This window comes from Mus caroli, chromosome 16 (assembly GCF_900094665.2).
Source record: "Mus caroli chromosome 16, CAROLI_EIJ_v1.1, whole genome shotgun sequence".
Lineage (NCBI taxonomy): Eukaryota > Metazoa > Chordata > Mammalia > Rodentia > Muridae > Mus > Mus caroli.
In genome coordinates this window covers 53,427,049-53,443,800 of record NC_034585.1, presented here as the reverse complement: position 1 = coordinate 53,443,800, position 16,752 = coordinate 53,427,049, and the positions used below count along the sequence as shown (strand labels likewise).

The 16,752-nt window shown below is 40.7% G+C and overlaps 1 protein-coding gene across 1 annotated transcript in view; it reads left to right on the top strand.

Annotated features, from left to right (window-relative positions):
• Nucleotides 1-570: 570 nt before the first annotated feature.
• Nucleotides 571-16,752, top strand: part of LOC110312113 (transmembrane protein 45A-like) — a 29,694-nt gene continuing 13,512 nt past the window's right edge. The window contains exons 1-2 of the mRNA XM_021185658.2: nt 571-659; nt 808-973. Of these exons, the coding sequence (XP_021041317.1) occupies nt 932-973 (42 nt within the window). The 5' untranslated portion in view covers nt 571-659; nt 808-931. The remainder of the gene's footprint in view (nt 660-807; nt 974-16,752) is intronic.

The window sequence follows — 16,752 nt, the reverse complement described above, 5'->3', positions numbered from 1 at the left end:
CCTCTGCCTCTGCCTCTGCCTCTGCCTCTGCCTCTGCCTCTGCCTCTGCCTCTGCCTCTGCCTCTGCCTCTGCCTCTGCCTCTGCCTCTGCCTCTGCCGCATCCCAGGTGCTGGGATTAAAGACCTGTGCCATAAAGCCTTTCTCCAGTAGGGCTCATTTCTAAGCAAAGGACAAATAGGTATTTTCATTGGCTGTTCAGCCCAAATGCTGAAGCCAGCATCCACAACTGTGGCTATTTCTTCCTAAGTTCGAGCTTTATAGGAAATTCAGGTGAGAGAGGTTTCTTCAGTATTTTTCTGCTCTGTTGTTTGATTTTGAAATGAGTGTGGATGCTTAGGTAACAGGTTGGCTCAAGTGAGAGAAGCAAGATTTTGGGAGGGCCAACTCTGCAACAGAGTCTTACACTCTAAATAGCAGAGTTGGCAGGTTAAACAATTGAGGTAATCTGAGCCCTGGATTAATGAGAAGTTTTTTTTTTAATGATTAATGGCACTAATTTGTGGGCCTGGACTTTTTGTAGTTTGGGCGGAGTTAAAACCTCCAGGGGAAAGGGCAAGAGTAAAGGAACAGCATAGCACTCCTCTGGGCTGTTGCAAGGCTGATGCCTGCTAAGCTGACTTCTCTTTCCATGAGCAGTATCCGAAATTGCTTAAGTCTGGTAAGTAATATTTGGCAAAGGTGAAATGTGATAAGTTTTAGTATTGCATGCTAGTTGCCTTTGGCATATGCAAACAGGTGTATGGCTGTGTAAAGCTGTCTGTAAGACTTCGAGTTTCAGCTTACTGTTTCCTTCTTCTTCATTCTAGGAAATTTCAGCTTTAAAGTGAAATTCACTTAAGTGAGGAACAAAACCAAAACTGTAGCTGCTTTTTTTTCCCTTCTCCCTGTTGTGTCAGTTCTAAAGTGTTTGATTTATTGGTACCAAGCAAGATGAATGGCTCGGAAGCAAGAATCGGCCCACATCACCCAAAGGTTGGTTTTCTCCTTCTGGAATAACCTTGGTTTGATAATATAGGAAGAGCAACAAAAAAATGCTTCCTGTAGCCTATCCCCCTATCCCCCTTGAGATGGGTCGCATATAACTGAGCTAGCCTCAAGCTCACTATCTTGTGAGGCTAGCCTTGTACTCTTGCTCCTTCTGCCTTTTCCTTCCAAGCACTTGGACTCTAGATCTGACTTGATTCTAGGCTGTGTATTTGAGACATAGTACAAGCCATCATTTCTGTTTTGTAAAATGGGTGGACTAACATCATTTTCTTAGGCTTTTATGAGATAAAGTTAGGTAAAGGTGCGTGTCATGCTGGGGATATATAGCTCAGTTGGTAGAACGCTCACTTAATATCCACAAAGCTCTTTGGTGTACTCTCCAGCACTGGAAAAGAAAATCCTAAGACAATTTGGCTCAAAGAGCAAAACTATATGTCCTCTTGCATATGCAGAACCTATATGTGTCCCGTCCATCTATAAGTGATTATAAATATGGCTAAAGCCTAAAAATGTATAAAAGAGCCAAAGAGAGTGTCCAAAGAGGTTCTAGCAGAGGGGAGCGGACAAACGGACACATGTCACATGAAAGCAGAGAGTCCAAGATGCAAATGAGAGCAGGGATGGGGAAGTGAAGGGAGACACAGTTAGCTGAAAACATCAAAATCGTATACAGTACTCCACACGGTAGCAAACATACAGTGGCCGGCACATGGTTGAACACAATAAAACTTGTTGAGTGGCACAGCCACATCCACTGGAAATGGCAAGAGTCCTTAAGCCAGCACAGCTGCTGGACACCATTCAGCAAAGCTGAGCTGCTGGCTGCAGTCCCTGTCCTTCTCTCTCTCACTTTGGGGTTTTGGTCTCTGTGTGTTGTGTTACTGGGGACTTTCTTCACTATGGCTTATTTTGTGTCTTTTTCCTGAGAAAAATTATGTCTGAGTCCTTTTAGTAAAATCCTAAAATTATCTGGCCACTATTTGGAAGTCTTCTTTATGCGCTGGAGGTCATTAAGCACAGGAAAGCTAGCTGAGAACATACTCTAGGACTCCTCCTGGGGTGTCTGCTACTGAGCAAACTCAAACAGCATAATTGATGCAGAGTAAACAGAGACAATTGACAAAATCTGACTGGGTAGGGGAATAGGGTACAGATTCCAGGTCTCTTTTTATTATAGACTTAGGCCTCTCTAAAAATGTAGTATAGATAGGGAGTCATACAGGGTACACTGTAGTAAGTAAGGTAGATTGACTAAAACAAACTTTTCCTACTTTATAGTGTAGATGATGAAACTTAGAGTAAAAGAAGTTAGGTTTTAGTATCTGCTGCTCATAAAAACACTGGTTCCGATATTTTCTGTCTGGAATACTTTCAAACAGCAAATATTGCCAGCCTAAAAGCAGGCTGTCATATAATAAATGTGTTTGCTTTGGAGGAGACATTTTTTTAGGTTCTTTAAATTGGAGTTAAAGGGCTGATAATAATAAGACTAATCTGTTCTGTTGTATTTTCTAATTGTGACTGAACTTGTCACCCCGGATATGTGATGAAAAATCAAATCCATTTCTGTACCAGTTGGGTAATCACCAGTCTCTCTTTGTTCTGTGGTTCTTGTATAAACAGAGAAGCACCTGGTTGCTAGTTAGCCAGAGCAGAAGCAATTGCCTGATTGCTAGCAAGTCAGAGATTTACCTGACCTTTGTGCCTGGCTCCCTCCCCTAACTGACTCCTTATAGGCTCTGCAGGCCACTCTGTCAGCAAAAACCCCCAGACTTTCCTCTCTGTGCTGGGGAAGACCCTCTGTAAGGACCCCAGCAAGTTACCTTAAGTTTGCCAACTCTAAAAGCTGGGGTTTTCTGTTTTTATTCCTAAGTTTATACTCCTCTTTAGTTGCCTGGGACTTTGGGATATTATCTTCTCAGACTGAAACACTAATTGTGAACATTAACTGCTATTCTATGTCTCAATACAAAGTCCTGGCAATGTCAATATGTTCTTTCTTCAAACCATTTTTTAAAAGAAAATCTTTATTCTCTTTTTAATTATTTTAATTATTTGTTTTGAACAAATGCATCTGATTCTTGTGTGTAATTGTGTTTTCAACCAATATAGATGCAGAATTTCTGTTCATGTTAAAACTGGAAGAAAACTGTATCCAAGTGGTGACACTTCTGAATTTAAACTAAATTTTACATAACTCATTATTTATATGTATCATAAAAGTGTCTAAGCTTGTAACGACATGTGCTGATGTGATGACAATTTGGCACCAGAGGCATGGTTGCACTCCTGATTCTTAGAACCACAGACGTCTTCCTAGACTGCTTATTAGGGGTTGTATCTGACTAAACCAAAGGAGAAACCAGCATAATTCTGTTTTTCTGGCACATACTCTATTAGCCATCATTTATCATTTATCCAGCAGTTATGCAGCACTTAACTATATGCTAGACATACTTCCAAAACCCAGAGATTAATTAGTGAAGAAAAGTAGAATCTTGCTTCAAGGTTCAAGATTCCCAGTGGAGAATAAATACAACAACATGTATGTTCTATAGCATGTTAAAAGGCAATGTCTCATATAAACAAGAAATCAGGAAAAAAAGATATTGTCTATCTAGGCATGTCCACAGAAAGCACTGCAAGAAGTTCATATTTAGAAAGCAGTGTCCAAATAGCCTTAGGAGAGAAAAGAAAGCCAGTGTTGCCAGCCAGAGGAGCTGCAAGCCCTAATGTCCTAAGCAGGAAGCAAGTTTGGCATCTTCAAAAAGAAGCAGGAAGGCTAGTGTTGGAGAAGAGACTTTGAGCAAGGGATGTTGGAGAAGTATGTGTTGGGCTAACTTTCGTGGGGTCATGGGATCCCCTTTGAGGCCTTGGCAATGACTTACATGTCAACAGAGCAGCACCAGCTCCTGCTGGTTGAGAATATTCTGACAGAGGCAAAGATGGAACAGAGTCCACATGGGAGACCATTGTAAGAATCAAGGCTTTCCTAGGAGTGACATCAGTGGAGATAATGAGAAGTCACCAAATCCTGGGCAGAGTTGGAGGTGAGCAGTTTTCAGATGGCTGGATTGGGGAAGGGAAGCAGATGAGGAGTCAAAGATGAGTGATGCTGGGAACTGTGCTCTAGACAGTTCTGAGCTTGAGAGCCACAACCAGGTGGCGAAGTCGAGGTGGGAGCCTAGCTAAGTTAGGTATTTGGGAAAAGTGGGCACGGGGCGTGATATTTCCAGGTGTGAAGCATGGTGAGAACCCCATCTTACACATTTATTCATTTATTTTTGATGTTCTAAGGACTTTAGGCTCTCCTTCACCATAGAGCCCATTGAAACACTTATACAAACAGGCTGGCCCTGGCCTGCGCTTATATGCAAGGGCCTTTAATCTTGCCAGGTTTCTAGATCTGTGCCTGGCTTCTGTCACGTCCATTTTATCTTGGGCTTGGCAAAATGAAGTCTTTCTTGAAACTCCTAATTCCTTGGTGCTGTTCAGTCAGCTTCTAAAATATAACTCAATGCCTTACACCCTTTCCACACCAAAGAACACTTCTATGTATGTATTATTGATTTTGAGTACAGGGATTGTATGCGTTCTTTATTTTGATTATAGGGTTGTACTAACCAGGAAGCACTGGTCCTCCTTCCTTTCAAATTTTGCCAATTGTTTCTAGGGCTTAGAAGGATCTGCAGTTCCTATTGGCACATCATTATCCACTGTGGAGAGTCAAAGCCCTTGCCAAGACACTCTCGCCCAAGATATTGCACAGAGCATAATATTAATTAACTAACTTTACATTTCACCACAGTCTTCTCTCCTCCTCCCAATCCTCCCCACTCCACCTCTTCACCCCATCTTCTCTTCTCCTTCTCTTCAGAGAAAAGGAGCCTCGCATGGATATCAATCTGTCCTAAGACTAGGCACATTTTCTCTTATTGAGGCTACATGAGGCAGCTCAGTTGGAGCAAAGGGTTGTAAATGAAAGCAACAGAGTCACAAACAGTCCCTTCTTCTGCTGTTAGGAGACCCACATGAAGACTAAGCTAGACAACTGTAACATATGCAGAGGGCCTAGATCTGTCTTATGCAGGATCCCTGTTTGGCAATGCAGTCTCTGTGTATCCCCACTGGCCCAGGTTAGTTAAATTTGTAGTTTTCTTGTGTTAACAAACCATACTCTTGAGACACAATCCAGAGTCCCTTTTATAACCTTCTTTCCTGATGATTGCCCAGGGTGAATATTCTCACCTAAGATGTGAATTAGGGTGAACTAATACTGTGGTCATGGTCATTGCTGGGTATAATCTACCTGTCCTTTTGCAGGGTGTATGTGTGTGTGTGTTGGGGGCAGGGAAGGAGATCAGATGGATATCAAAGTTGAACTTTCTTGTCATGCACAGGCTTGTAAGATCAGGCTTCTTGGCTGTGTGACCATGCTGTAAGGCAGTGGTTCCCAATCTTTGGGGCCATGACACCCTTGAAGGTTGAGTAACACTTTCACAGGGGTTTTATATCAAATATCATATGTATCAGATATTTACATCACAATTAATAACAGTAGCAAAACTACACTTATAATATAGCAATGAAATAATTTTGTAATTGGGGGTCACTACAACATGAGGAACTGTATTAGTCTCAGTATTAGGAAGGCTGAAAACCATTGCTGTAAGCCTTTGTATTGTTTCTGACATGTTTCTAGTAATTTCCCTGTGTTCCCGACCACTGACTCTTCTGTATCTTCTGCATAGCCTATGATATTTCTTCCTATGAAATAGTTGAATGTGTTGTGGGGGTGCTAAGTTGATGCTTTTTGCTCATAAACCATGAACCACGCCATAAAACATAAGTGAGTCAGATGTAGATATTGCAAGGGATTTTGGATTATGGATTATGTAGTACCAACTACTTTTTAGTAACTTTAAATTGTTCTATGAGCCAGGTATCATTCTCTCCATCTATTCATTTACTTATCAGGTATTCCAGTTCAGGAAATGCTGAACCATATATGGTGGCAGATACCCATCGGCTAGAAAGCTAAGATAGGAGGCTCACAAGTTTGATGTTAGTATGGGCTATATAGTGAGACCAATCTCAAAAACAAATAAAATAACCAAAACACCTAAAAACAAACAACAATCAATTAAACAAACAAACAAAAACCATATATAACAGTTGGGTCCCAGGCTCTAAAAGCAAAGGAGCCTCATATAGCTGTTCCCTGAGAGGCTCAATTCTAGGAGGCCATACTCTATTCAAAGAGAATAACAAGTAATGATAGAATGCACAAGAAATAACAGGGGAGTATCTTGGGATCATGAACAATCAGTTAACCTCACAGCTGGAGGGTGAAACAGAGGAGGTGACCTGTCTTCTTTTCTTCTTCTATTTTCTTTTCCCTTCCAATATAGGATGTGTATTAAGTAGGTGAAATTAGAAAGGGCCATAGCACCCCATAGTGCATTCAACTATTTCATGGGAAAAAATGCTTATCGGCTATGCAGAAGATACAGAAGAGTCAGTGGTCAAGAAACACAGGGAAGGGCTCTACGCAGTGGGAAACTGTGTAGAGCCAGAGAGATACACTAAGGAGCATATCATATTTGGGGAATGATACATGAATTACTTTGTTTTGTCCTATCAAGTGGAGAACAGAGAATGAGGCAGGGATCAGAACAGGAGCAGGAGGAGACCCCCACACTACCCTGCAATGGTCAAGCTTTAGAAGGAGAGCCTCTATAAGGTTAAAGCAACTTCTTATTTATGAGGCCAGACTGTGTCACCACAAGACAGAGTGTGATCTGTAGTTGTTTTGAGTTAACTTGTGGATGGCTGCTGTGGTTGTAGAAGATGTGGAAGGAAGACGGCATTCTGACTCCTTCTTTCACTCCAAGAATAAGTTGTCTGTCAGTTTCAGGGCACAGGTAAAGGTGTTCCTCATACCTACGACACCAGGGTTGTTGTGATGAGAATGAGAAGGTGTAACTCTTCTGAAAGAGCAGAACAGTGTATACTCTCTGCTCCCTACTCCTCTTTCCCTACTCCTCTTTCCCTGCTCCTCTTTCTACTCCTCTTTCAAGTCTTTATTAGACAAGTAAAGGAAACCCATAAGATCTCCAAGTAGCCATTAACCCCATGTGGCTACCAAGTGAGTAGAAACTGGAGGAAAGGCCATCCACAGACTGCCCACCTGGGGATCCATCCTATCTGCAGACACCAAATCCAGACACTATTGCTGCTGCCAAGAAGCACTTGTTGACAGGTGCCTCATATAGCTGTCCCCTGAGAGGCTCTGCCAGAGCCTGACCAACACCGAGTTTGAAGTGTGATAGCTCATCTGAGATGTGTTCTCAGTGTGAAATACACACACAAGTTTGTAACTAACATGGTTGCATCCCCAAACCATTATTCTCATGGAATTCCTTCCTACAATCAGAATAGCCAAGCACTGTGCATCTGTGGAGGGTTTTTCTATAGAAAGTCAGAGTTAGATGTGCTTTTCGGTCTCTGGAGGGTGAGCATTTGTTTTTGGTTTGTGTATGTGTGTGTGTTTAAATTTGCAGTGATGTTTTTATGAAAGACAGTTTGGCTTTCAATTCCCTACTCTGTGGTCGTGTTTTTCATAGTAGTTTGGAAATGTTGAATAAGTGGAAAAGAAAAAAAAAAGAAAAATTGTTTTATGATAATATTTGGTTACAAAAATATTAAGCTTAATTTCACAACTTATAAAAGTGATCTTCTTACATTTGATGACCGGTGAATTTAATTTTTGTTCATTTCTTTATTGTGTGTGTGTGCTGTGTGTTTATGCCCACATTCATGTGCATGGTGCATGTGTTTAGGGGTTAGAGGACAGCCTTTGGGAATCTAAACTCTCCTACCATGTCAGTTCCTAGGCCAGTCAGGTGACCAGACTTGAATGCAAGAGGCATCTTGGTAACTGGGTTATGAGAATTTTAGTTTACACTTTGTTTCTGCTGGGTACCTTGTTTCTGACTGCTGGGAATTCTGTGGTGAGAAGCAAAACTAACATAGCTGAGCTTGGCAGTCTTGCAAAGGAAGGTAAAAAACAGAAGTTAAAGAAAAACCAAAAGATTCCGTATTATAAAATATACCATGAAGATAAGTCTCTGTGGACATTAAATAGAATGATGTAATTTAGACTATCTTGAGAAGAATGTCTCCTGAGAAGGACTCGTGCTGAGACTTGAGAGAGCCCTTCTAGACAGAGTATCCAGGAAAGTTGAGACAGACTTACCCAACATCCACTTGTCCTCAGCATTGGGAAAACCCATAGTGCTGACAGGTCCATGCAGGCTTCCTCACTCTTTGGAACTTGGGCTCTCATGCAGAGAAGGGTGGATAAGGCCAGTGCCTTGGGGAGTAGGCAGGGTCACTGACTATCAGTGCATTTGCTCCCTTCTTCTCCCATCTCAGGCCATCAAAGATGACAATATCTCGAATTGCAGATGTTTCTAGGGCTGGTCTGTTCTTCCTCTGAGCTTGATGTTAAGCTATCATTCTTTTTTTTAAACTTTTTTTGAAAAAAATTTAAATTTTTAAAAACATTTTTATAATTAGATATTTTTTCAGTTACAATGCAAATGCTATCCCAAAAGTCCCTTATACCCTCTCCCGACCCTGCTCTCCGACCCACACCCACTCCCACTTCTTGGCCCTGGCATTCCCCTGTACTGGGGCATATAATCTTTGCAATATCAAGAGCCTCTCCTCTCAATGATGGCAGATTAGGCCATCTTCTGCTACATATGCAGCTAGAGACACGAGCTTTGGGGGTACTGATTAGTTCATGTTGTTGTTCCACCTATAGGGTTATAGACCCCTTCAGCTCCTTGAGTACTTTCTCTAGCTCCTCCATTGGGGGCCATGTGTTCCATCCAATAGATGACTCTGAGCTTCCACTTCTGTATTTGCCAGGCACTATCATAGCTTCACAAGAGTCAGCTATATCAGGGTCTGGCAAAATCTTTCTGGCATATGCAGTTGTGTCTGCGTTTGGTGGTTGATTATGGTATGGATGCCCGGCTGGGGCAGTCTCTACATAGTCCTTCCTTCCATCTCAGCTCCAAACATTGTCTCTGTAACTCCTTACTTGGGTATTTTGTTCCTCATTCTAAGAAAGAATGAAGTATCCACACTTTGGTATTCCTTCTTCTTGAGTTTCATGTGTTTTGCAAATTGTATCTTGGGTATTCTAAGTTTCTGGGCTAATATCTATTTATCGGTGAGTGCATATCATGTGAATTCTTTTTGTGATTGGGTTACCTCACTCAGGATGATATTCTTTAGATATATCCATTTGCTTAAGAATTTCATAAATTCATTGTTTTTAATAGGTGAGTGTTAAGCTATCATTTACGTGTGGCACTATGATGTTCTCAATATCCTGTTTTGAATTCATACTTGACATCTGCGAAATTAGCATCAAAAATAGCCTTCTAATTGTATCTTTGCCTTTAGGCCTTTTTCCCTTTCATATATTCTGGGCAGGGCTGACAAGTTAGTCCTGATGAAGTGCCATTTGGATCATGTAACTTCTCTGCTCGTAAGCTTTTCTTAATACCTTCCTGACTGAGGAGCAGTTCGAGGGAACACAGTGTGCTTCTCATTCTTTTGACTTTTCCTCCCCAGTTTATAGAGAGACACACCCTGCAACCAAGATTGTTAGCAGACATTCAGAAGACTTAAATCCCAACTTAAAATCTAGCCACCGTGGCAAATTTATGTTTTTATCCTGCATTGCTCAGACATGTAGAAATGTCCTTTTCCCTCAAACCTGCCACTCTGTCTCTGGAATGTGTGAGAACATACTGACAAGAGCCTAGGCTGTGGAGTCATCAGACCAGATTTAAGTATGAGCTCCGCTATTAAATTCGCTTGAGAAACATGCCCAGGAATATATTGTTTCATCATCTCTGAATAGCAGGAGGCAAATAGAAATTCGTATTCCTTAAAATTGGGCAGATAAGACACTGCACATAAAACATTTTAAGTTTTAAGCGCCTAGTTTGAAGTGAATTCTTAGTCCTTAAGCTCTCTTTACACAAGAGTCAAACTGCACATTGATTAATAGATGTGCGCCTGGAATCTTCTGGCTTTTTCCTGCACCCCTGGGCTTAGTTATTTCCTTAATTTTAAAAAACCTTTTGTTATTCTCATACAGTACATCTCAACCACAGTTTCTCCTCCTTCCACTCTTCCCAAGCCCAACCCCCACCTCTTCCAGATCAGGTTCTCCTCTGTCTCCCTTCAAAATAAAAGAAGAGGAAGAAAAATGAGCAGACCTCCCAGGGATAGTCACTGAACATGACCTAATAAGATGAAATAAGACTGGGCACAAACTCTCATGTCATGCCTACATATGACAAGCCAGTAGGAAGAAAGGGCCCCAAGCACAGGCAAAAAATCCAGAGATACCCGCTTTCCCATTGTTGGAAGTTCCCACAGGAGCACCAAGTTACACAGATATAAGGCATATGCAGAGGACTTAGCTTTGATCCATACAGGATCCAGGCTTGTCAAGTCAGTCTCTGTGAGGCCCTGTGAGACCTCCTTAGTTGATTATGTGGACCACATTCTTGTGCTGTCCTTGGTCCTTGGCCATTCTGCCTTCTAAAATTCTTCCTCTTCCTCTTCTGCAGGGTTCTTCTGGCTATTCCTAGTGTTTGGTTGTGGATCTGTATTTTTTGTTCCTATTGGTTGCTGAATGAAGCTTCTCTGATGACAATTGGGCTAGGCACTAGTTTATGAGTATAGCAGAATATAATTAAGAATTTTATTGAGATTTTTTTTAATGCCAATTGTGTTTGGTTCTGTTTTGGGTCTCAGAGCTGTCCTGCCTTTAGTTCCTAGTCATCCAGGCGGTGTCAGACAGGGCTCCATCTCCAGGCATGGGCCAAAGTTGGACCAATCTTGGGAAGGCCACTCCCACAAGTTCTGAACCACAATTGCCCCAGTATGTCTTGCAATCAGGACAGATTGGAGATAGAAGGTTTTCTGGGTGGGTTGAAGTCCCAGACCCACTGATATGCACCTTGCCTGGTTATAGAAGATGGCCAGTTCAGGTTCCATATCCTCCATTACTTGGAGACTTTTCTAGGGTCACTTTCATAGATTCCAGGGAGTTTCCACTGCAGTAATTTTTTAAAATTTTTTATTAGATATTTTCTTCATTTACATTTCAAATGCTATCACCAAAGTTCCCTATACCCTCTCCCTGCCCTGTTCCCCAACCCACCCACTCTTGCTTCCTGGCCCTGGCACTCCCCTGCACTGGCATATATAATCTTCGTAAGACCAAGATCTTCTCTCCTCCCATTGATGGCCAAGTAGGCCATTCTCTGCTACATATGCAACTAGAGACACAGTTCTGGGGGCTACTAGTTAGTTCATATTGTTGATCCTCCTTTAGGGTTGCTGACCTCTTTAGCTCCTTGGGTACTTTCTCTAGCTCCTTCTTTAGGGGCCCTGTGTTCCATCCAATGGATGACTATGAGCATCCACTTCTATATTTGCCAGGCACTGGCATAGCCTCACAAGAGATAGCTATATCAGGTTCCTGTCAGCAAAATCTTTCTGGCATATGCAATAGTGTCTGGGTTTGGTGGTTGTATATGGGATGGATCCCTGGGTGGGGCAGTCTCTGCATGGTCCTTCCTTCTGTCTCAGTTCTGAACTTTGTCTCTGTAACTCCTTCCATGGGTATTTTGTTCCCTATTCTAAGAAGGAATGAAGTAGCCACACTTTGGTCTTCCTTCTTCTTGAGTTTCCTGTGTTTTGCAAATTGTATCTTGGGTAGTCTAAGTTTCTGGGTTAATATCTACTTATCAGTGAGTGCATATCAAGTGACTTCTTTTGTGATTGGGTTACCTCACTCAAGATGATATCCTCCAGATCCATACATTTGCTTGAGAATTTCATAAATTCATTGTTTTTATTGCTGAGTAGTACTCCATTGTGTCAATGTACCACATTTTCTGTATCCATTCCTCTGTTAAGGGACATCTGGGTTCTTTCCAGCGTCTGGCTATTATAAATAAGGCTGCTATGAACATAGTGGAGCATGTGTACCTATGACATGTTGGAACATCTTCTGGGTCTATGCCCAGGAAATGTATTGCTGGATCTTCCAGTAGTACTATATCCAATTTTCTGAGGAACCACCAGACTGATTTTCCGAGTGGTTGTACCAGCTTGCAATCTCAGCAACAATAGAGGAGTGTTCCTCTTTCTCCACATCCTTGCCAGCATGTGCTGTCATCTGAAGTTTTGATCTTAGCCATTCTGATTGGTGTGGAATCTCAGGGTTGTTTTGGTTTGCATTCCCTGATGATTAAGAATGCTGAACATTTTTTTCAGGTGCTTCTCAGTCATTCAATATTTCTCAGTTGAGTTTAGCTCTGTACCCCATTTTTAATAGGGTTATTTGATTTTCTGGAGTCCATCTTCTTGAGTTCTCTCTATATACTGGATATTAGTCCCCTATCTGATTTAGGATTGGTAAAGATCCTTTCCCAACTTTTGGTGGCCTTTTTGTCTTATTGACAGTGTCTTTTGCCTTACAGAAGCTTCACAATTTTATGAGGTTCCCTTTGTCGGTTCTCGATCTTACAGCACAAGCCATTGCTGTTCTATTCAGGAATTTTCCCCCTGTGCCCATATCTTCGAGGCTTTTACCCACTTCCTTCTCTATAAGTTTCAGTGTCTCTGTTTTTATGTGATCCACTTTGACTTGAGCTTTGTACAAGGAGATAAGAATGGATAAATTCGAATTCTTCTACATGATAACTGCCAGTTGTGCCAGCACCATTTGTTGAAAATGCTGTCTTTTTTCCACTGGATGGTTTTAGCTCCCTTATCCAAGATCAAGTGACCATATGTGTGTGGGTTCATTACTGGGTCTTCATTTCTATCCCATTGATCTACCTGTCTGTCACTGTACCAGTATCTTGAAGTTTTTAATCACAATTGCTCTGTAGTACAGCTTGAGCTCAGGCATGGTGATTCCCCCAGAGGTTCTTTTATCAATGAGAATATTTTTTGTTATCCTAGGACTTTTGTTATTTCAGATGAATTTGCAGATTGCCCTTTCTAACTCTGTGAATAATTGAGCTGGAATTTTGATGGGGATTGCATTGTATCTGTAGATTGCTTTTGGCAAGATAGCCATTTTTACTATATTGATCCTGCCAATCCATGAGCATGGGAGATCTTTCCATCTTCTGAGATCTTATTTAATTTCTTTCTTCAGAGAGTTGAAGTTCTTATCACACAGATCTTTCACTTCCTTAGTTAGAGTCAAACCAAGGTATTTTATATTATTTGTGACAATTGTAAAGAGTGTTGTTTCCCTAATTTCTTTCTCAACCTGTTTATCCTTTGTGTAAAGAAAGGCCACTGATTTGTTTGAGTTAATTTTATATCCAGCTACTTCACTGAAGCTGTTTATCAGGTTTAGGAGTTCTCTGGTGGAATTTTTAGGGTCACTTATATATATTATCATATCATCTGCAAATAGTGATATTTTGACTTCTTCCTTTCCAATTTGTATCCCCTTGATCTCCTTTTGTTATGTAATTATTGTGGCTAGGACTTCAAGTACTATCTTGAATAGGTAGGTAGAAAATGGGCAGCTTTATCTAGTCCCTGATTTTAGTGGAATTTCTTTGAGTTTCTCTCCATTTAGTTTGATATTGGCTACTGGTTTGCAGTATATTGCTTTTATTATGTCTAGGTATGGGCCTTGAATTCCTGATCTTTCCAAGACGTTTTCACGAATGATGGTTGGATTTTGTCAAATGCTTTCTCAGCATCTAACGAAATGATCATGTGGTTTTGTCTTTGAGTTTGTTTATATAGGGGATTAGGTTGATGGATTTCCATATATTAAACCATCTCTGCATCCCTGGGAAAAAGCCTACTTGATAATGATGGATGATCATTTTGATGTGTTCTTAGATTCAGTTAGGGAGAATTTTATTGAGTATTGTTGCATCAATATTCATGAGGGAGATTGGTCTGAAGTTCTCTTTGTTTGTTTTGTCTTTGTGGTTTAGGTGTAAATGTAATCGTGGCTTCATAGAATGAGTTGGGTAGTGCACCTTCTTTTTCTATTTTGTGGAATAGTTTGAAGAGTTTTGGTATTGGGTTTTCTTTAAAGGTTTAATAGAATTTTCCACTAAATCCACCTGGTCCTGGGCTTTTTCTGGTTGGGAGACTCTGAATGACTACTTCTATTTCTTTAGGGGATATGGCATTATTTAGGTCATTAATCTGATCCTGATTTAACTTTGGTACCTGGTATCTGTCTAGGAGGTTGTCCATTTTATCCAGGTTTTCCAGTTTTGTTGAGTATAGCCCTTTGAAGTTCGATCTGATGATGTTTTGGGGTTCCTCGTGTTCTGTTGTTATGTCTCCCATTTCATTTCTAATTTTGTTAATTAGGATACTGTCCCTGTGCCCTCTAGTTAGTCTAGTTAGTTTAGTTAGTCTGGTTTATCTGTCTTTTTGATTTTCTCAAAGAACCAGCTCCTGGTTTGGTTGATTCTTTGAATAGTTCTTTTTGTTTCCACTTGGTTGATTTCAGCCCTTAGTTTGATTATTTCCTGCCTTCTACTTCTCTTGGGTGAATTTGCTTCCTTTTGTTCTAGAGCTTTTAGGTGTGCTGTCAAGCTGCTAGTTTATGCTCTCTCTAGTTTCTTTTGGGGGGCACTCAAAACTATGAGTTTTCCTCTTAGAACTGCTTTCATTTTGTCCCATAAGTTTGGGTATGTTGTGGCTTCAGTTTCATTAAACTCTAAACAGTCTTTAATTTCTTTCTTTATTTCTTCCTTGACCAAGGTATCATTGAGTAGAGTGTTGTTCAGCTTCCACGTGAATGTTGGCTTTCTATTATTTATTTTGTTATTGAAGATCAGCCTTTCCCCGTGGTGATCTGATAGGATGCATGGGATCCTATGCAAGGGATAATTTCAAAATTTTTGTATCTGTTGAGGCCTGTTTTGTGACCAATTATATGGTCAATTTTGGACAAGGTACCATGAGATACTGGGAAGAAGATGTATCCTTTTGTTTTAGGATAAAATATTCTGTAGATATCAGTTAAATCCATTTGTTCCACAACTTCTGTTACTTTCCATGTGTCTCTGTTTAGTTTCTGTTTCCAGGATCTGTCCAGTGATGAGAGTGAGGTGTTGAAGTTTCCCACTATTATTGTGTGAGTTGCAATGTGTTCTTTGAGCTTACTAAAGTTTCTTTAATGAATGTGGCTGCCCTTGCATTTGGAGTATAGATATTCAGGATTGAGAGTTCATCTTTGAACAGTTTACCTTTGATGAGTATGACGTGCCTCTCCTTGTCTTTTTTGATAACTTTGGGTTGGAAGTCAATTTTATTCGATATTAGAATGGCTACTCTAGCTTTTTTCTTTGGCCATTTGCTTGGAAAAATTTTTTCCAGCCTTTTATTCTGAGGTAGTGTTTGTCTTTTTCCCTGAGGTAGGTTTTCTGTAAGCAGCAAAATGTTGGGTCCTGTTTGTGTAGCCACTCTGTTCGTCTATGTCTTTTTATTGGGGAATTGAGTCCATTGATTTTAAAAGATATTAAGGAAAAGTAATTGTTGCTTCCTGTTATTTTTGTTGTTAGAGTTGGGATTCTGTTCTTGCGGCTGTCTTCTTTTAGGTTTGTTGAAGGATTACTTTCTTGCTTTTTCTAGGGCATAATTTCTGTCCTTGTGTTGGTGTTTTCTCTTTATTATCCTTTGAAGGGCTATGAGTCTATGAGTTTTCCTCTTCGCACTTCTTTCTTTCTTTCTTTCTTTCTTTCTTTCTTTCTTTCTTTCTTTCTTTCTTTCTTTCTTTCTTTCTATGCTTTTTTAAAAAATTTGACATTTTCTTTATTTACATTTCAAATGTTATCCCCTTCCTTACTTTCCCCTTCAAAAATCCTCTATCCCCTCCCTCTCCCCCTGCTCACCAACCCACTCACTTCAGCTTCCTGGCCCTGGCATTACCCTATACTGGGGCATAGAACCTTCGAAGGACCAAGGGCCTCTCCTCCCAATGATGACCGACTAGGCCATCTTCTGCTACATATGCAGCTAGACCCATGAGTCCCACCATGTGTTTTCTTTGGTTGGTGGTTTAATCCCAGGGAGCTCAGGGTATACTGGTTAGTTCATATTGTTGTTCCTTTTATGGGGTTGCAAACCCCTTCAGCTTCTTGGATCCTTTCTCTAGCTCCTTCACTGGGGACTCTATGCTCTGTCCAATGGATGACTGTGAGCATCCACTTCTGTATTTGTCAGGCACTGGCAGAGCCTCTTAGGAGACAGCTTTGTGTCCCATTGTGTCCCATAAGTTTGGATATGTTATATCTTCATTTTCATTAAATTCTAAATAGTCTTTAATTTCTTTCTTTATTTCCTCCTTGACCAAGTTATCATTGAGTAGAGTGTTGTTCAGCTTCCATGTGTATGTGTGCTTTTTGTTGTTTTAGCTCTTACAGCTTTTTTTTTTTTTTAAAACAGTGCTCCATGAGTCTTAGGTGTAGGGATTGTGTTGTAGAGGCATCAGTTAGGGGTGGGCACCCCACGAACACCCAGTTGTTCTTTGCATTTTGATAAGTTGCCAATTTCTGTTGTTTTCATCTGCTGCCAAAAAACCCATTTATTTTGGTGAGGGGTGAGTGCTACACTTATCTGTTGATATAAAGATAGTTATTTAGAATGAAGGTGGTGGATGACCC